The sequence below is a fragment of the Physeter macrocephalus genome, chromosome 10 (genome assembly GCF_002837175.3).
Source record: "Physeter macrocephalus isolate SW-GA chromosome 10, ASM283717v5, whole genome shotgun sequence".
In the NCBI taxonomy this organism is placed as follows: Eukaryota; Metazoa; Chordata; class Mammalia; order Artiodactyla; family Physeteridae; genus Physeter; species Physeter macrocephalus.
Window position 1 is genome coordinate 81,926,132 of NC_041223.1, and position 21,632 is coordinate 81,947,763.

The 21,632-nt window shown below is 40.6% G+C and overlaps 1 protein-coding gene across 6 annotated transcripts in view; it reads left to right on the forward strand.

Annotated features, from left to right (window-relative positions):
- Nucleotides 1-21,632, forward strand: part of OGFRL1 (opioid growth factor receptor like 1) — a 30,421-nt gene that overhangs the window by 8,325 nt on the left and 464 nt on the right. For 3 of the 6 annotated variants that reach the window (XM_024133050.3, XM_024133051.3, XM_028494690.2), the window contains exons 6-7: nt 54-199; nt 4,265-10,902. In XM_024133050.3, coding sequence (XP_023988818.1) covers nt 54-199; nt 4,265-4,931 — 813 coding nt within the window. In that variant the 3' untranslated portion in view covers nt 4,932-10,902. Of the gene's footprint in view, nt 1-53; nt 200-4,264; nt 10,903-11,155; nt 11,180-21,632 lie in introns of those variants that run through there. The other 3 variants (XR_003681542.2, XR_002893252.3, XR_002893253.3) reach the window with 3 other exon arrangements.

The window sequence follows — 21,632 nt, forward strand, 5'->3', positions numbered from 1 at the left end:
TTGATGGCCCTGGTAAGTCCAAGTCACCCAGCTGACTTTTCTTTTTTCATTAGGAATTCAAGAAAACAAAAGAGGCAATTAGAAGATTCCTCTTGGCTTATAAAATGATGTTGGAATTTTTTGGAATAAAACTGATCGATAAAACTGGAAATGTTGCTCGGGCTGTTAACTGGCAGGAAAGGTTTCAGCACCTGAACGAGTAAGTAAAGCCCCGCAGTGCGACCCGGGCTGGCGTGGTGTTTTTCCCGGGTTGGAATTCTCTGTGGTTCATAGAACAAGCAACCGATGGACTCAGGAATTTGAATTCAAAAGCTCGTCTGAAATGCATTTTTTTCCTGTTCTATATTCTAAAGCAAAACAAAGCAGCAGCCAGAAAAGAATGACATTCCAGGTAGAAACGCGGCTGCTCGGTTTCGGAGCTGTTTCTTCCTGAAGCATCTCCGCTGCCCCCAGCCAAGTGTGGCCTCGCTCCCTCTTTACACCACGTTGCTTGGCCTTTGCGGTTGTTGTTCGTGTGCACTTTCCCAGACCCATCCCCTAGGTGGTGAGATTCTGGTAGTTCAGCATGCCCCTCAGGCACAGTGCCTCCTTAGATTCAATCTATGAATTAAGCCTAGGACGTATAAAAATCATTTCATAAGACTGACAAGTGCTCATACATTTTACTACGAGAGAGGGAAAATTAGAATCTTCGCCATTTAGGTCAAAACCAGAAGCCCATTTTTGCTTAATAAAGCCAGACACCTGGAAGAAAATTTTACCAGTTTATTGGGAATTGATTTGCTATATTCTTTTGCTTGGATATTGATAACTTTCATTAACACTTAGGCCCAGAGTTGGTTTTTATTATTATTATTTTCTTTGCATGCAAACTGGCTTTTTTTTTCTTTTTAATTATAGGGTGACTTATGAGCACTGGACTATAAAGCCAACCTTAAACATTTTTAGCACATTGTAATTAGCTGAACTGGGCAAGTACTAAGAGAAAAAAAAATTAAAACTAACCTAAGAAATTTTTCTTTGCCCCAAACAGAATTTTTTGCGTTGATTAACTAAATTTTTTGTGTTTTCCTAGAACTTTTATCTTGCTTGGGTAAAATGAATATGAGTACAATATTAATGTTTAAGCCTTCCATTTACTTTATGAGTTATAATCAACGCTGTTAAAATGGTAGCTTGCACTAAAACACGCAGGATATGGGCATAAAGCTTTATGATCTTGACTAGAAGACCCATTAACTCGTAACTCAAGTTCACTTTGATTTCTGTAGAGCACTTATAGCAGAAGTATATATGCCTCTGCCTAAGCAATGCAGGTAGCTATCTCTGGACAGTTTCTAAGCACCTGTGTCAGACTGTCACAGAAAGCTGTGTGCAAGTAGCCTTTGACATGAAGGACAGCAGAAGGCAGCCTTTGAAGAGGATCTGGTAGCATCTCATCTTCCGTGTACCCACGACTATTGTTTTAGAGAATCTCCACCTGGTTTTGTTTTGGTCGGAATAGCAGTCATACTTAGTAAATGTTTGTTGAATGAATAATGATGAACAAAACAGGTTTGTCTGCCTAAATCCTCCTTGTTGAATGAATAATGATGAACAAAACAGATTTGTCTGCCTAAATCCTCCTTGGGGTTTTATTGTCAGATCCTCAAATTAGTAGCTGGAAACCGCCCTTCTGAAGGCTTTCGTTGAATGATCTCCTAGCTTGGGACGGGGAGGGGAACCTGACCCTTACTGCCCCATCCTGCTCCCTTTCTTTCCACCATCATTTTTCTTTTCCGTGGGTATTGCTTATAGCTCTTATCTGTGTTTTAATCTGTATGACATCTTGAGTTTTTCACAGTAAGCAGGGAACTCAATACATTTATAGTAGCCCAGCGGATAAAAAATATTGAATGAAAATCAACTGAAATAAAGTTTAGTGAACAAGTGACCATGACTAAAAGAGGTAAAACATTTTCAAACACGAGAGTAAAGATATATAGACCAACCACTAAGATGGATTTCCAATTTTATTTGTAATCACCTTGGATTACAGAGCTGTATTTTAGACCCTGGAATCCCCTGTCACTTTTACTTTCTGTCTCCTGGTTCTTGGCTTTTGTGTGTCCTTTCCTCGCTAACCTGCTCTTCCTGACAGCTTCAGCCCTTCTTACCCTTAACGCTGTCTGGAAGCCCAGCTTCTCTCTTTTATCTGCCACGCAACCCCAAAGTCTACTCAACTCTAGGAGAGTGGGGTTTTTTTTGTATTTCTTTGTGACATTTATTTCAAATCATACTGAAACACCCAGTTTCTTTCTTGTATAATTTTGTTTTATAATCCTGATCTTCATTCTCTTTAACCCAAGTGTTTGTCCTTTTCTACTGTTATGTAAACTTTTAAATTGGAGAACGTGTTGTTACAGATAAGTGTGCACAGAAATTATATCTTGGTCATTCATCCTGGACTGGATATGTGAAATTGAGCTGCTTGCAAATATAGTAAATTTTGTTGTGTCGTCTAACTCTTCTTTGGGATTTTTAAAGGAAAACATTCTTCCGCTTTTCCATATCTCTCTTTCTCATAGACTTGTGAAGCAGATGTTGGGATTTTACCACCAGGTTTTTAGAGTATGCAAACTCTGCATTGGATCAGTCTTGCTGATAAAGACATTGTCTTAACTTCACTCAAATTTGTATTGTCTCAAAAGACTGGTACTTCCTAACTATTAAAAAATACAGATTCATAAAACTGAAATGTATCTGTGCTATGTTCTACCCTTTGGCCTTCAAAGAGTTGAATAGTAAGAGAACACTAGTTTGGTAAACATCCAGAAGGCTGGAGATAATGAAAACTGCTGGAGGTGTCATTTCTAGTGTCTGGTGAGCCCACATCATTAAGGGTTTAGTTTTGTCCAAATTAACTCTCTTCTTAAAATATAAGGCCATGGAACCACACCCTTCCATCCCTCAAATAATTCAGTATCCTTCTCCATGCTTCCCAAATAAGTTGCTAGTTATTCCTAAGTGAATACCAAGCACTTGTGGAAGCCAAGGCAGGAGTATGTGATGCTTGTCTAAAGTTCAGTGTCTGAGGTATAGACAGGTTTGGGAAGTGAGGAATAAGTGGTGCAATACTGGGTGAGTAACTAACCCGGGCTGTGGATGACACACATGATTAATACATGGACCTGAAGGTTCCCTTAGGATGCAGCCAGGTATTTGTAGTAAAGCAACTCTTGGGCTGAGTGAGGTAGGGGGGCAAGATTATGAATCGTGACAAAATAGGTTTGGAAAGCTTTCATCTGCTAATGGCTTTAGTTTGGGGACAAAAAAAGAAAGATGTTAGTGCAATCTGGGGAAAGAGGAGTCTTTGCAGTCAATGCCATTAGAAGCAAAAATTTTAAATTCTGTGATAGGGAAAGAGGAGGTGAGAGAGAGGCCACAGACGGAAGAGAATGAGGTGATTAAGTTGGGATAGGTACACATATGGTAGTCCTTAGTACCAAATCTGAATAATACCAATACCAATAATTATATTGATGTTAAATGTGTCTGAAATTTATTGAGTTCCACATGCTCTGCATATATGTCAGCTAATTTGATGCTTACAAGTGCAGTGAGGTGTGGGCCCTTTCCCCCATGTTACAGATGAGGGTACTTGAGCCTTAGAGGTGCCATGATTTCACGTAGCTGTTGGTGGCACAGCTGGGGTGTGAATTCAGTTCTGACTCCAAAGCCTACATTCTTTGCTCTGCTAAATAAGTCAGTTCTGCCTCCATTGTCAGAATTGTTCTAGCAAGGTAGAATGGTTTCTGCCGCTTTCCTTCTGAGTTGGTTGATATGGCGGGTTCTGCTGGCCCCCTGACCCTGTAAGTCGTACATTCGGCTGGTCACCAGTGCTCAGCACTGTTTACCTGTGACAGGTACGATACATTTGTGTAGTAGATAGTCATCCTCAGTGTATTTAACAAACAAACAGCAATTCGACATCCGTGGGAATACATTTAAAATCTAAATGTTTTTCAAGTACGAAGAACTAAAGGAAAAAGGAGAATTTATTTTATGCGTTGTAGTTTTACATAGATTGGCATTACACTGAGGTACAGGGGTTTCACATCTTTTTTGTTCTTCTTAGCGGTGTCTACTACGACTTTTAGCAAAGTCGTTACAAGGCATGTTTTCCCAGCTTCCGCTTCCATCAAAAGTAGTTTCCCGGTGGTTTTTATGCCCCCGCTTTCCGCCACCTAATTTTCCTCCTTCGTTGTATTCAATCCTCTTCCAGGTCTCAGCACAACTATTTAAGGATCACTCGTATTCTGAAAAGCCTCGGCGAGCTTGGATATGAAAGTTTCAAATCTCCTCTTGTAAAATTTATTCTTCATGAGGCTCTCGTGGAAAATACCATCCCCAATATTAAACAGAGCGCCCTGGAGTATTTCGTGTACACAATTAGAGACAGAAGGGAAAGGAGAAGACTCCTGCGGTTCGCCCAGAAACATTACACGCCCTCGGAGAATTTTATCTGGGGACCACCCAGGAGGGAACAGCCCGAGGGCAGCAAAGCCCCGAAGACCCCCGCCCCGCCCACCTCGGGGCATCACAGCCAGACGTCTATGCACAAAAAACCCAAGGACTCCAAAAATCCCTCTGCAGCTGTGCGTGTAAATAGCAAAGCTGCCGAAGACAAAAAAGTGGCACCCGGGGAGCCGGGGGAGGAGACAGACTGGCCCAGCTCAGAGGCCGGCAGTGAGGCTGCCAGGCCAGGAGACGCAGGGAGAGAGAGTGACGCCGCCAATTCCAGTCCTCAACCAGAAGAGACAATTGCTCAGGCGCCGGAGAAAAAGGAGAGTGCGTCTCCCTCTGAAAAAGATGCAGAGCGTGCCAACCGTAACAAGGACTGTGAAAGTCCTGGAGAGACAGGTTCCCACGATGATGCACTATTACAGTGAATTGTCAGGAAGCCCACAAACCCGTGTGCGTGAGGAACAGAGGCCACGTTTCGGAGGGTCGCCGGCTGTTGGTGATCTCTGTTGTAAGCATTAGGTTGTCACTTGGTTTTGATTTTGGATGACAGTGAATTTAATATTTAGCCAGAAGTCTGAAGACGGGACCCAGTTAATGAATGTATTCTGTGACACTTTGGGCATGTGAGTTTTCGAATCCTGTACACAACAATTACTTTTAAACTATTTTCAGTGTATCTGGAAATAATCATGGAGTCTTCGATACAGCAAATAAATTCTTTGGAGAGACTCCACTCTACACGAAGAAAATCAAGAGGATCATTTCGTTAGGTTGCCACCCCTTTGCCCGATTTATGGATTCCTTTTTTTTTTTTTAAGCTGCGAGAAAGAATTTGGTCTTCTCAGATGTATTCGGAAGAAATTGGGAGTTTTTTCATTACAGCACCTCAGCAAGCTTCTTTTTAGTTTCTGGTAAGTGGGATGGATGTTCTTGGGGAGATATACTTGCCCCTCCCCGTTTGTCGGTCCTGCTGTTTTTCCTCTTCCCCCTCTCCATTCTCTCCCTATTGGCCACCTGTGTCAGCTGGCACGGTTGCATTTCTAGTGTACATTCGGATGACCTACCTACAGTGACATTTACATGGCATAGAGGGGACTGTCGCCTGTATTATTTCAAGAATTTGTTTTGTCTAAAATAATAAAAATGGTTTTCTGTGTTAAGTGCTTAAAAACAAATTTTGATGCAAAAATCCAAGAAGAGAATTTTGCCTTCTGTGGCTGTTCTGTACAAATTTGGTGCTTGTTTCTGAATGCAAATGACTGAAGAATTAAAAAATAAGAAAGGAAATTATTCGTTTTCAAAAGGCATGCGTCTGGCACCGGCAACAAGGCAGTGGTGCCTAAAACCATGAATATCTCAGTGTTACGTGGCCTCTGACATTAATATGGCTTAGTCCACAGTATATCTTTAGAAAAAATATAATCTGCTGCATCTTTAAGTTGTCAAAGCTCGAAACTGAGAACAGACTGGACATCCCATATATTCAGTTTTAGTAAGCACTGAATGTGTTAATATTGGGTAAGAGCAAATAACTTTCTTGCTCATACTATCATTACTAATTATTACACATTCGAAAACAAACACTGTGGTGAGAGCTTCAGAGCATACGTACAAATATAGTGAAAGCAATTCACAGAAAAAAAATTTTTTCCTTTCATTTCATTTAGAAAGGAATTGGCTTTTGTGTGTTTCTTAGCCTCTTGAGGGAAGTTCTATTCACTTTAACCCTCAGCGAATTTTTACTATGTCCTATTTTTAAACCACATTATGTCATCTTCTGTAACCTTTATTGATCAGAGGATCTTTAGCAGAGGGTTTCTAGAAAATAAACACACAAGTGGTATGCTTTAGAAGGGTTTCATTGCCTTGAAGTTTACGTGAAACATCATTGTTGATCAAATCTGACTTATTTTATATGAATGTTAGTAACGCTCGTTTTAGATATTGTATTCCAGTAAATATAGAATATTTTCTCACTATCATTTCTCATAACATGACAGTTTTTGCTTTCTTCTGTTTTGTGAAGTGAGCATTAGGGTTTGGGGAAACAATTCTGCTTTTGCATTTCAATTTCTTTTTTTTTTACATGGACCCTGTAATGGCCCCATGGAGCTCAATAAACAGTTTTACAGCTTAGGGCATGGGAGTAGGTTGTCACATTGGGCTGAATTGTAGGAATATGATTCATTTGGAATACCTTACCAACTTTGCATACATGATAAGGTGTTCACACCACTTTCTAAATGCATAATGTTAAAATTTTGTGACCAGATATTAAAATATTAAGAAGTGGACAGATACTAAAATAAATGGATATAATCTGAATCACTTAGAAACTAGTAGTATTTCAGAACCCTTAGAAGTAAAAATGTTTCATTCAGTAATTTAACTTTTAGCATATTCCTAATTAGGGATTTGATTAGATTGTACTGTTTAATTTGAGAATATTTAGTCTCAAGGGAAAACTGCCTGGCTTCCACTTAAAACAGTGGCCTTTTTCTACCATGCTGTTTTGAGATGCATACTCACATGAAACAGTATGATTCCTACGTTTAATCTGTAAATAACTTATGAGAGAATTCTTCAGTGGAAACAAGTGAGAGGATGGCATTCCTTTTGCAGATAAAAATTATGAACATCTAGAGTTTTTTTCCATTAAGAATACTCTGTACATTCAATAGTTTTAAAATAAGATCTATAGGTGTGTCTTTAGGTGTGTGTGTTACGACATGAAACAACCCTCTGGGTTTGACTGTGATGTTTTGTATGTTTAAAAACAACCATGTGCTTGCAGAAACTTACTAAGAAGCTGTTATAAAAACGCAGTGGAGCATGGCCAAATACCTAGCAACTTTATGGAATTTTTGTGAATATATAGACTTTATCATTGTACCATGGACTGTGAAGATACTCAGTATTGGCTATTGATAAAATACTAATTTGCATTTCAGGCAAATACATGTTATACCGCTTGGTTAGTCTAGTATATTTCTAATATTTTGTGCTTTCATATCGCAAAGGAGATGATATATGTGAAAATATTTTGAAATACTGTAAAGTGATATATAATGACAAGATATATTTCTGTAGAGAAAAAGTTGATAACATTAAGAGTATTGTACCATTATACATTCTTATGCTCAATCTCATAAAAAACTGAAAAGAATCATGACAGAACTGAAAATATGTCTGCTTTCTCTAAGTCAGGTCCAGTTCTCAGTTCAAAAATTATTTGGTATAGTTTTATTTTGAATTTTAGTTTTGAGAAACAACCTTTTTCAGTTTCAAGGAGAAAACAAAACTTATGACTCCGGAGTTACCAGAGAAGTTCTAAGATTTTTTGCTAAGTATTAAAAATATAAGGATTATGTTTAAAAATTACCTACTTTGTTTCTAGTTTTTACACTTTCACCTGACAGAAGAAGGAATGCTCTGGTGAAAAAGGAAAAATACTGTAGTACAGTATTACGTTTGAGTTACTCTCTAAAAAATCATTTTAGAAAGTAAACTTCCGTATCAAGTTGTCAAAAATTGGTTGAACTGATGGAGAGAGAATATTTGTTTAATTGTTTAAAGTTAAATTTCCCAAGTTTATAGTAGAGTTATGGTTGAGTGTATAATCGACTGAGTAACTAAATCAAGCCAGTTTTTTTGTCTTTCTATAACTGAGGCTCTTCTAAAAGCTTTATTTTCTAACCTGAGAAAAGAAGGGTGTTCCTGATCTTGCTTGATTGTAATTGCATCTGTGGGTCTCTCAAGTTTATTTGGGATGAGTGGGGACTCTTTGTTATAGGAGTAGTTTTGAAGATTTCTATTTTGTTTCCCACTTAAAAAGTTCCCTTTTTTTTTTTTTTTTTTTTTCCTTTGGGGTATATCCATTAAGTGTAAGGTAGGCTGAAGTTAGACAAGCAAGAATCATTTCAAATGTAGGTGCAGTTGTAGAAAATGATGGCCTGGGTCAGTAGGATCTGGAAAATTAGGGGTGTACAAAGGGTTGACTTCTTTCAATTTAGAATTCTTTAGTGTTTATTCCATGAGCATATTTGTTGAGTAATCTCTCGGGTAACAGTGAGTACACCCTGCCTCTTTGCCTGTTCCAGCCCACCCAGCAGACTGTGCTTAGGGACAGACCATGTTTTAGAAATTCCTTATTACCGAAGTTAATAATATAATAATATAGTTATAAATATGAATGCCTGGAGGTGTCCAGATGTGCCTTAACTACTGTGAATGCTTTTCATTCAGAAGTTTAAATTTTTACTCCATTATAAAATCTTGCCATAAGAAACATTCCAAACCGTGAAGATCAGTTAATTTAATGAAATTTACATTCCTGCTTTTTCATTTTGGAGACATTTCCATTTGTATCAATAGCATCAGTTGGAAACGAAGTGTACTAGCCACAATGTTCAAAAATGTGTTACATTTGAGGAAAGAAGTAAGCAGGATCTCACAGCAGAAAGATTAACTTCATTGTTACATTTATTTATGCTTCTGCCTAATTTTGCTACACCCTGTAATTTTCATTGTAAACACCTCTCAGTTACTACAAGTAATATTAATCTGTGTTTTACTTTTGCTTTTCGATACCGAGGGATGTAGAGAATGGAATTCTATTAGAGAAATGATTTAAAAGTTTAATTCCAGTAGATAGTTGGAGGAATCTGAAATTAATTTGGACTTTTATGCTGTAGTTTTATTAGAAACATTTAAACAGTACTGTTCTTGCTTTTTCCCTAGATTAGAGAGAATGTTTTTTGTCATCTTCTGCTTTTTCCTTCATCTGTTGAGAAGTTTACTGTTTTAGTTACTTGTGGGAAATAACTTCTTAATATGTTTGTTTCCCTGAATTAAAGTGTTCATGTGGAGGATACAATTAACTGCTTCGTTTTATGGCCCAAACTCTTCCTGGAGGTTGAGTCCAGAGACGGGGAGGTGGCCGAGAGCCAGAGTGGGCGTCTTGGTGAAGGGGCACGTACACTGGGCTGCATCCTCTCCAGCGGAGGAGGGGTCTCCGGAGCCTCCCCTGGATGACGAGGGTGTCGGACCCCGTGATCGCTGTCTTCTAATGGAGTTTGTGGAACAGTTACATTAACTAGAGAGATTAGTTGTGTAATAAGCTTTGGTCCTAAGAAGTGTCCAAGGTCTGCACTCGTTGGTCAAATGAACACCTTTTTCATTGCTGGTGGGTTTAGTTTCATGTGGAGGAGAGGAAAATAACAATCGAAACAAAAAATTAGAAACTAACTAGAAACTCACTATAGAAATAAAGATGTAACTGACTGTAGGTTTGTGGAGTGCCAGAATTTCCTGGAACGAGGAATAGATGAGGATGATGTGCAGAAGCTCTACGGTGGGAACGTGCTCGGTGTGATCCGTGCCAGGGAGATCCGGACTGGTGTGAATGGGAAGCAGTCCCATTCGTGGTCTCATCTGCAGCCTGGATTCTGCTTACTCCACAGGAGGTGGAAACCTTTCACAGACTGAGAGAAATAATCACATGATCCGCCACCAGGTTTCATTCCTCTGCCCGTGGTTCTACTGACAGGAAGTGAAGTGGAGGCAGTGGCTGCAGAGACGGGAAGGAGGTCCCGCGCTAGGCTGTTTCTGACGCTGTGACGGTACAGCCCACGCCAGCGAGAGCCATGGCGCCTTCCTCGTGTGGCGCCAACAGTTAAGAGCAGCAAACCAGAGCAAGGGTTTGACAAGCGTTTTGTTCTTTGTCCTTTTAATAAGAAGGTTGTTTCCTTGTTTCCCAAGTGAGCTGTCCACTCTTCTTCCGTGTTACCTAAGAAGGTAGATGGCTAACTGGGTCCGGTCACTGTTTCAACTGGGAAACTGTTGTGTCCTTTGTACTTTGAGTATTTCAGGAAAATGGGTAGATTCTTAGAAAGATGTGTGCTTTCCTTCCTACGTGAGCGCTGACTCTCCAGCAGCCGTGGGCCTTCTCTGTGCTCTGACATCTCCTGCAGGATGAATTACAGAACGCTGTGCACGTCCGTGCACACCAATACCATGTGTATGTGGTAGGAGCTGTAACCAGTTTCTGGATCTGTATGGTACTATGAAACACTTATTTTATAATCCTGTAACTGTATGGCAGTGTTATGCCAGAAAATGTATAAAGTGCAGTAGTGTCTGTTGTTTACTGCTGTATTTAAAAATATCGTTTCTGAAACTATATATTTAGAGTTCTGTTATTTTTAATAACTATTGCCAAATATACATCCTGTAAAACGACCAGAAGCCACTTCATCTTACTTAACATTTTAGCATTATGCTGATTTTGCATGATTAAAATATTTTTAAAGAGCTGGAACAAATGACTTTGCTGTTTTTCTATGATTAGACTTTTTTTATGGTTATGGTATGAGATCAACATTATTTCCTTTTCATCCCCTAAAATAAATATTGTATTTTGAAGAGTGAGATCTTCTTTACACAGGCAGTTATTTTTGTCGGGAGACTTTGGAGGGCAGATCACACGTGTAAGTACCTGGATGTTTACTGTTCTCTCTCTTTTTCACTTGAATGCACAGTTTTAAAAGTATATTTAATATAGATGACTGAAAATGAATAACTGATGGAGGGGACAGATTTTTTTTTCACTTAATAGAGCTAGTCTTCTAACAACAATTTTTTGATTAAGAAAAATGCAGCTGTGAGATGCAATTGAGGACGTTGCTCGAGATGCCACAGGACAGCGGGGACGAAGGTGAGGAAAAGCATCACGTTGGAGCTTGCCTGCGCTGACCTATAGAGGCGGGAAAAGAGCGTATGAAAGAACTAAGAACAAACTAGTAAGAGTCGGAATGAAATCACATTGTGCAAAATTGAGAAACTCAGAGAGAGAGAGAGGGAACAAACCACAGCCATGGTGGCGAGAAAGCATGATTTTAACTGCAGGCTTTGGGATGAGCTGTTTAGGGAGAGAGCAACACACACACACAAGCAATCACCGTCCTAAGGGACACATTCTGGTAACAGAAAATAGAGATGTTTGCTTTTCTCCAAAGGTCAAATGTCAGAAGGCAACCTAAGATCTTAAAAAGATGGAGATTCTCAGTAGAGTGAAAAAAGCAGGACCGAGTCTACATTTATTTACGAATGTAAAATCTAAATAATACGGGAGACAGTTCGCAGAAGAGATTTAAAACACGTTCCTTATTTTAAGCCTCAAGTGGATGCAGAGAAGGCGAGCTGGTGTTCCAGGGATGGCAGGAAATCCCAGCCTGGAGAAAAGTGTCAACGGTCAGGGTGGCCTCTCGTGGGTGAGTTTAGGCTCCGTGATGGTGACTGACTAAGGAGTTTGCCTGATTACAGGGAACATGTAAGGATGATCCTGCCCTTGGTATTATCCCCGTGAATATGTGGGATTAATTGGAAGAGCGTTTTAAAAATAGGTTATTCACGAGAGAGATTAGAGAGCCACCGCAGATCTGACTTTACTAAGGAAGGCTGGGTTTATTAATTTTGCTATAATCGTTAGCATTCCACTATTTTTATAACCTTAATGTATGTTCAGCACTACCGAGGAATATACAAATATGTTCTTCTCAAATGGTGTGTAACATATTTTGTTGTGATTGAAATAGCTTGTTTGTTCTACTCTCAGCTTGAGAGAAGGAAGAGGGTAGAGGAGGAAAGAATAAACAGAGAAGTGGTGGATGATGTGAACCAGAGGAGCCCTGGTGGCTCACCTTAGGACCCAGAGGGTGTCTGAGATCCCTGAGTGGATGATTTCACTGTTGTCAGGAAGAGAAGTTCAAGAAAAATCCCTGAAGGAGGAAAAAGTAAGGGCAAAGAAGCGTTTTGTCTAACCGGGGAGAGCTGGCTTGGAGGCCAGGTGGACTTGGGTCCAAGTAGCAACCTGGTCACTTCCAGCTGGCTGTGTGGCTTTGGGTGAGTCACGTAAGTTCTCAGGGTCTCTGGTCTCCTGTTGGCAACAGTGTCTACTTTGTGAGTTTCTTGGGAGAATTAGAGCGTGGGTGAAATGCCAGGGACATATCCAAGACACTTCTGTATAGTGGTTGCTAGCATTCTAGAGAAAATCTAGGTGTTTGGTCACCACAGGCATTTGCAGCATTTGTCTCAATGGAAGTCAATCTAACCTAATCTACGCTTACAGGGTTTATAGATCAAAATAAACATCTTGAGCTTTGTTTATTATTTTAATGTAGTTCTCACTAGAAAAGCTACCAGGTATAAAATGGAGGATTTTATATTAGACACGCTGATATTGACAGGATAGAAAATTTCCCTCATTGTGAATGTAACGGATGGACAAAATAGCCCTTTATTACTTCCTGCATAATTTTTTGAACTGGTTTCCCTTCTCTGCCAAGAAAGAGCTGGAGTGTGGGACAGAGCTGAAGCCTTTTGATCAGGGTCAGGCGATGATCTTAGTTTATTTTAGGACACCGTCAGCATTGATTCTTATGGGAAGCAGGAAATTTTAACTTAAAACCCTCCAAATAGACATTTACGTCATACCTTAGTAGAGGGCCACTTCACCGTTAACACTGTTTAAAAACGTGTGTGTGATCGATTCTATGAACTTGGTGGCCTTCTTGCCATTGTTTTCTAACAACCAGAACCAGGAAGATGAATAATCTTCTGCTAAATAAATATTCATCTCTCAAAATTCTAACCTGTAAGTATCTTCGTACCGTGAAATTAAAATGGGGTCACCAGAGTTCCTGGGCCGCTGTCTCGTTCAACTGTAAATCCTTGCAGAATGCACCACACAGCACTATCAATAAGATAGGAAATAAATTCTCATTGACGCCGATAGAAGCTGAATATTTGCTTTTTCCTCTGGCATTCATTTCGACCAGTTCCCCCTCGTTTTACCTGTTTCCCTGTCCAGAAATGGGAAGGGCTATTACAGACTTCCGTAGTTGACACTAAGTGTGAATCCTAATGTCCTAGAAAACGAAGAGAGGGGACACAACTGTCCTCCCTCAGATGCTGCAGATGCAAGAGCTCGAGGTGGCACCGGAGCCCGGGCTCCCAGCCCAGTGTGTTTGCCCCGTAACCCGTGAGCGCCCTCGGAAAACTGGAAGGGTTCAAAAGCATCAGCCTGGACAGGGGGCTGGCCCGTGCAGCGGTGTCACCCAAGACTGGAGTCCTGTCCGTGAGAGTGGCTTTCTCACCTCCCCGAGCATTCTCCACTGGCCAGTGTTCACGTTGACAGGCTCTCGAGTCGGCGCAAACATTTCCACTGGGGAAGAACCCACCGGGGCTCTGCCAGTGGACTTTGTCGTCACCTCCCACGTGTGCCTTTCCGCACCAGCCGCTCCTTAGAGCTCACCTCTGGGATGACACGGAGCTGGCTGGGCTGAGCCCCCGACGTTTCTAAGCTCATCGAATGGCATCACCTGATCCCCCAAAGGAACTGGAAACCAGGGAGCTACGTGGGAATGTTCATTTGCCAACTCACCCCGTTTGGCAACAAGTTCTGTTGATTCTACTTCTGGAGTTTGCCTGCAATCCACCCCCTCGTTTGCACCCCTGCTGCCTCTGTAGGCCTTTATCTAGTGTAAAGACTCCTAAGTTTCCCTCTGCCTTCAGAGAGAATGCAGCCTTCCCAAGATGCCACAGTGTGTCTTGTATCTCGGGTGCCTAACCTAGGATCCAGCATATAATAAGCAGTCAATCAACAGCCACTGAATTTAAAAAGATGTTTAGCAGCGATATCTTGAAACAAGATGCGTGAATATATGGACAGCTATTTCTGGATCCATTTCTGAAATGAGATGTCTTCCACAGACAAAGCTTTCAAAATGAATTATTTGTATGCCAGTACAAAGATTTATATTGAAACATTTCCTAAGTATTTAATGCTTTGTTTGACAAACTTGGGTCATAATTTCTTCCTGATTTGGGGTCCCTTAGTAACAAATGTCATTAATTGCTTTTAAACTGATTTAACTTTAAAACAGTTTAAAGTTTTTTTAACCTCGGAAGTTTCAAATCCGAGGTTAAAAAAAAGAAAGGGAAGTACACGGTCCTACTCTTCCTGCTTGGTTTGAAATCTGAAATAACATGAAGTGATTTCAAAATCACATTTGGTGGATTAACAGAGTACCTGTTTCCGTGCCTGGCTGCGTTATGCGCGTGGAAATAAACAAGTGAGAGCATGAGACAGAAGTGTTTCTGTAAGAAAAGCATCTGGAGCTTTTGGCAGAATAAAGGCAATTCCTTGGCAGTTCACAGCAGAGCTGACTTTTCCCTTCTGGTTTCACACTTTAGACCAAATTCTGATTGACAGTAAAGGCTACACTTTAAGAAATGGCTTTTCACCTTAATGTTTAATTTTCCAGTTGTATTGCTTCTTTGATGTGAGCTTTTCTTTTTCCTACATGTTGACAACCCATTGAAACTCAGAACTCGCTTATCTTAAGGTTTCATTAAATGGAAACCCTACGGAAGTTTTCATGGATGGAGTAAATGGTCGCCCAAATTCCTTTAACCTCCATGAACATTTTTTCAGGCCATCCTAAGAAAGGCTTGAGTGTGTTACATACTCAGAAAAACACTTCAGCCGAACATGACTTTGTGAAGAGGGCGGTTCCTCATTTTGTTTGTCCTTTTTTAGCTTATGGTAATGAACTCAAATTCTAAAATTGTTTGAGGTCACAAAACCACTCACAGTGAAATGAGACATGTAGAGAAAATGGAGCATCTGTTTCTCAAGAGCTCATCGGATCTTCCTCACGAGTCCCATCCTGCTGATTGATAGGGACCTCTTAGACTTGTCAACGGGAGCTATCTCTGTCACTCTTGTTCATATTTCTACTTTTAGGTTAAACATCCCGTCTGTTCAAAATCTGGATCATGGCTGGAGTGACAGCCTCTTTGGAATGACCCTATTTCTTTCGGTAAAGGGACTAGTCATTGGGATTTTATACCCCCCTCTCTTTTCTTGCTCAGGAAGGCATCTGTGGGCATTGACGTGGTCTCGCTGCACATTTGTGGCAGCAGAGGAGAACAGGTGAGAAGATGCCCGGGGTGTCCTCTGGGCAGGCCTGTGGAGTGGCTGGGCTTGGCTGCTGCTAAGGTGGTAACTGCTGAAGTTCAAGGTCTCAGCTGGCGATTTGAACTTAGGCCAGTGGTGCCGGTGATGGAGCTGACAGCCTTCAGACCCCAAGCCTCCGTGGGTCACGGACACGTCGGCTCCCCTGGGCCCTCGTGGTCACCGGGAAACCAGAAGTACTGACACATACGGGGTCAGTTTCCTGTCCGAGGTCATCTCAGTTCTGGCCTCCGGGCTGTGGTGGAAGCAGCTGCTAAGCAGCGTCTCGTCTCCCGGAGGCTTCAGCCCACAGAGGGTGTCCAGGAAGGCGGGGCACCTGCCCCGATGACTCCAGCCTCCTTAGAAGTCTATGATGTTTCTAAAGACTCCGGTCTGAGTTGAAAAGATCACTTACGTAAAACTCAAACGAGAAAAGAATATTACCCCTGTAATGATAGACACAAAGTTGTTGGTGGTGGTGGTGTTTGGTAGAATCTAGAGTTGGAACAGGCTTTAGAAAGCATGAAGTCCGACGTTGGCATTTACTCATGAAGAAACACGTTTAAAGAGTTTCTTCGATTTTGTGACAATTTGCTCTTTGGTTTAGCTCCATTCTAGCTCCCGGCCCCTATAGCTCTGTGCTCTTTCCGTGATGTGGTGTCACCTTTTCTGTATGTGTATTTTCCTAAATAGAGGCAGGTTGGAAGATCTGTTAAACTAAATGCTAAAGTGTCCCTTTTTATTCACCCTTTGGTTGAATTAATTAAGTAAATATTTTAGTTTTGGAGTCATCTGTGTGATAAACGTTGGGCTCTGTGATTTGAATCCCGTCTCCACTGTTGGCCATGTGGCCTTGGGGAAGGTCACTGATACTCCATGAGCTCCAGCTTCTTTGTCTGTAAAGTGGGGACAATAATATTCACCTTGGAGGAAACTGAAAGTTAGAGAATTGCATTGTTTTTTCATGGCACGGAGCAGTTAATAAACTATCATTGTTGTTGGTATTTCTTAAATATTTGTGGTTTCTGAGTTTTTCGTTGAAAGGCCAAAATTTAAAAGAGAGAAAGATGGAGGTAAAGAAGAAAGGGAATAAAGAAAAACACAGAACCAGATCTCTGTATAACATTTTAGATTGCTCTTTGCTTTGTCTTTAGGGTTGGGTTCCTGATTAGATAACACCTAATCCTTCTTTATCTAATTTGATGGTTAAGAGGAAAAAATTGATATCACAGAAGAAGCATTGTGTAAGTTAATATGTTATTATTATATTTGTAATACAATTCTTTCAGGAATCTTGAGTAATCTACTTTTTAAATGAAGGAAAATCTATAAACTACCCATCAGGGGATTTGGTGAGAGGAATAAATAATATAATATCTGATGGTTCAGAAAGTTAGTTTCCTCTTTATCGTCAACATTTTTGTGTGCAAAGCAAAAAGATCAGTGGGTAGTTAACAGCTCCCCAAAGTGTTTTCAAAAGAATTTTGTGCATCTAGGTAAAACTCCGCTGATAAACATTTCTCTTAATCTTTAGCCTCCTACAAGTGCTCTGTAATTGCACAAATGCTATTGCCGATTCAAACTAAAGTATGGGAATTCTGCGAAAAGAAATATCTAGGCCTAGGAAAAAAATTTCCAAGTGCCCATTACCATCATAAATTAGATAAGTTTTGACTGGTAACTCCACATAGATCTGTAGATGGGGGAATCCATAAAAGAGCTGCTTTCAACTTTAAAGATCTAAGTGTCTTAGTAAGTAGCTTCGTTACTGATACCAGCGAGACTTGTTCACGTCTGCAGTCTCCCTTGAATGGGGTGGAGTGAGTGTTTTCCAGAGATACCTTTTTCTAATACAGCAGGGAATTATCTTGTAACTGGAAATGCTTCCCACTGGGAACGACCCTTCCCCCATTACCACCCCTCCTCTACCATCAATTTGAAGAAATCGTTATTCTGGGAATTAAGCTAATAAAACTAATAAATAATGGAAGATTGCTTTCTGCAGTAGATAACTTCTAAGGCAGGCTGCTTGGAGTACTGAGGGATAAATTTAACAAAACATGTGCAAGATACGTACATTGAAAACTACAAAAGATTGTTAAGAGAAATTTTAAAAGACAATATAAAGGAAAGATATTCTGGGACTAGAAAACTCATTGTTAATATGTCATTTCTCCCCAGACTGATCTATAAATACAATGGAAGCCCCAGGACTTCTTTGTAGAAACTGGCAAACGGATTCTAATGCATGTATGGAAATATAAAGGACCTAGAATTGCCAAAATAATGCTTAAAAACAAAAATAAGTTTGGAGGACTTCCATTTCCTGATTCTAAAGCTTTACTTCAGAGCTAAAGAATCAAGACTGTGGCCTCAGTGTAAGGATAAACAAATAGGTCAATGGAATGCAAAAAGGGGTTCAGAAATAGACCACCATTCACAGAGTCAATTGATCTTTGACAAAAGTGCCAAGGTAATTTGATGAGGAAATAATAGTACTGTCAGTAGGTAGTGCTGGGACATCTGAACATTGAAATAGAAAAAAAAAAAAAAAAGTGAACCTTGAATGTTACTCATACTGTGCACAAAAATAAACTCAAAGTGGGTCAGAGACCTAGAACAAAATCTAAGCATATAAAACCTCTAGAGGAAAACATAGGAATTTTTCAAGATTTGGGGGCAGGCAAAGATTTTGTAAAGAGAACATAACCCTATCCGTAAAAATTTATAAATTGGACTTTGTTAAAATTAAAACCTTCTGCACTTCCAAAGATACCACGAAGAAACTGAATGAAAAAGCAAGGCACAGATCAGAAGAAAATATCTGCAATACATATGTCTGAAAAAGGACATATCCAGACTATGTAAAGAACTCTCACAACTCAAAAATAAGACAAGTGACAATAAAAACTGGGTAAAAGGTTTGAACAGACACTTCACACACACACACACACACCCACACCCACACTATATATATATATATATATATATATATATATATATATGGTGAGGACAGGAAAATAAAGACATGAACACATCATTAATCATTAGTGAAATGCAAATTAGAACCACAATGAGACACTACTACAAACCTACCAGAATGTTAAAACTGAAAAAGATTGACGATATCAAGTGTTGGAAAGGATGTGGGGCAACCAGAACTCTCCTACACTGCTGTTGGGAATGTAAAATACTATAATACTTTAGAAAACTTTTTGTCAGTTTCCTATAAAATCAAACATAAATTTCCATATGACTCAAGCTTAGGTATTTCCTTAAGAGAAATGAAAACCTATGTCCACAAAGAGTCTGTACACTAATGTTCATAACAGCTTTATTCATAATAGCCCCAAAATGGAATCAACGCAAACATCCAGTTACAGATGAATGGATAAAAAATTTGTGGAATATTCATACAATGTATCCAATAATTTACAAAGAAGAAACTATACATGTAACATCATTGATGGATGTCAAAAACATTCTGAGCAAAAGAAGCCAGACACAAAAGAATGTGTGTGTATGATTGTATAATATATCCATGAAGTTCTAGAACAGGCAAAACTAAATCCATAGTGTCAGGAGTCAGGTCAGCAGTTGCCTGAGGATGGGTTGGAGTCAGTTGCAGAGTTAGGAGGGAATTTGGGGGCCAGGTGGTGACAGGAGTGTTCTGTATCTTTTTTTAAAAATTTATTTATTTATTTATTTATTTATTTATTTATTTATTTATTTATTTATTTATTTTTGGCTGCATTGAGTCTCCGTTGTGCTGCGGGGGCTTGTCATTTTGGTGGCTTCTCCTGTTGCAGAGCACGGGCTCTAGGCACGTGGGCTTCAGTAACTGTGGCACACAGGGTCAGCAGTTGTGGTTCGCGGGCTCTAGAGCGCAGGCTCAGTAGCTGTGGTGCACGGGCTTACTTGCTCCGCAGCATGTGGGATCTTCCCGGACCATGGCTCGAACCCGTGTCCCCTGCATTGACAGGCAGATTCTTAACCGCTGCGCCACCAGGGAAGTCCAAGGAGTGTTCTGTATCTTAATTATGGTGATGACTATATAGATGTATACATTGTCAAGCGTATCAAACTGTACATTTAAAATAGGTGCATTTTATTATATGCAGAATATAGTTTGATAAAGTAAAATAAATAAATGAAATAGACTACCTCCCCATTTAAAATCGGGAACAGTAGTGCCTAGACGGTCCCTCTAACTTGGAATAAGTGTGAAGGACTGAGGAGGACAGTAATTCTCTCTCTGTCTACATCCTCTTCCTAAGCAGGAGGCTCCTGCACCCTTCTCAGAGTTTCAGGTTACTGCCCGTTGCAGCTTACAAAATAGTTAAACATCTTTATAAACATCAAATCAAATGGCTAAAATTCAAATGCATTTCTAGTCATTTTCAATTTCATTTTTTGTCTTTGGCTGTGCCCTGTGAGGCTTGCAGGGTCTTGGTTCCCCGACCAGGGATCGAACCCGTGCCCCCTGCAGTGAAAGCGCCAAGTCTTAACCACTGGGCCACCAGGGAAGTCCCCTCATTTTCAATTTCAAATGTTCTTTGTTCTGTGTTATATTTTGTTGCTTCATCATTTTTTCATGAATGGCATCTCCAGGATAATTGATTGGATCACGTTCAACACAGGCAAAAGAATTCCTTGAATGTGTTCCTTATTGGTAAATCTCCTCCACATCTGTCTTGTTGTCCTAGCTTTCTAACTAGTTTCTAACTAGTCTCCCTACCCGCACTCCAGTCTACAAATCGCCCTGTGAGTCATCCTTCTGAAGTCTGTCCTTGATCAAATCACCCCCCTTCTCAGGACCCCTCACTTTGCTTACTGATTAACAGCAGGCTAATTTGTTTTCCCAGTCTGGGTCCTTACTATCTTTCCCAGCTAACCTCTCACTGCTCCCCTGTGAGTGCCATATTCGAGCTGAGCCTGACACCCAGTCATTCCTTCGTTACATCCTTTCCTCCCTACCCCTTTGCTTAGGCCCTCTTTCCACGTGGGATGCTTCTCCTCCGACCTGGCCTTTCCACCTCTCACCAACCTTCCGTGCCAGCTGGCAGGTCATCTCCTCCGCCATCACTCACGGCTGATGCGGCTGCACCTGCCAGAGCATTTTCCCTCCTGCTGCAGCCGCTCCTGTGTTTGATTATAAACTCTTAGAGCCTAGGGCTCTGTCTCTGACATCGATCCAGTAGGAAGAACACACAAATTGAATGAACATGAGGAAAGAATCATGCAGGCGCTGGTGGTTGAGAAGCAGAGAGTGAAGACCAGACTTCTATCCCCCTATTCCTCTCACTCTATTGCTTTTTACACCAGGGGTGTTGGGAAAATCCTCCACAGGACTTTGAATTGCCTCCAGGACAAGGACGAGGAGAGTGCATGGCTCCAGACATTCAGAATTGAACCCAAGAAGGTAGTGGAACTTTCTCAGGGAGCCATCCTAGCAGAAAGATTAGCTTAGATGCCTTTTCTTCTTCTAATCTCACAAGGTAGTGGAGCAAATGAACTGTAAAGTCCCCTATGGGAATTGTGACTATTCATTAGATCTTTTTATACACACTTTTTTTTTTCTTTTTAAACGGAGCTTGGTTGGAGACTTACAGAATATTTTGCATGTGGTCTGTATTTTTTAAATGGGCCTCAAACTCTTTTGTGTTTAAGGAATGGTTTCACAAAACAGAATTTTGGATGGCACCTTTTCCACCTGCAAACTCACTGGCACACTCCCCAGGCCGCCCTTTGACACCACGATGCTGTTTGGGAAGAGCCACGTTCCGTCCTGACCAGCTTGCTTACGCCCTTGCATGTCCCAGTAGAAACTCTGTCTATCTTGGCTCTGGCTCTACATTCCCTAGAGCTCCCCCACCTTACACCAAATTGTTCCTCATCAACCTTCTATCTGACAATCGATACTAGAAAGTGTATAGGCTTGGTTGTAGTACAAATGCATTTCCTGTGTGGATAAAATGTGGTCATTTGCCTATGACGTGACACACACGTGGCTAGATCCTACTTTTAAATGATTAACGTTAAGGCAAATGGACAAAACAAACACCCCGTGTGATGGAGGCTCTTGGCTGTCCTCGAAACTCCTTCTCCC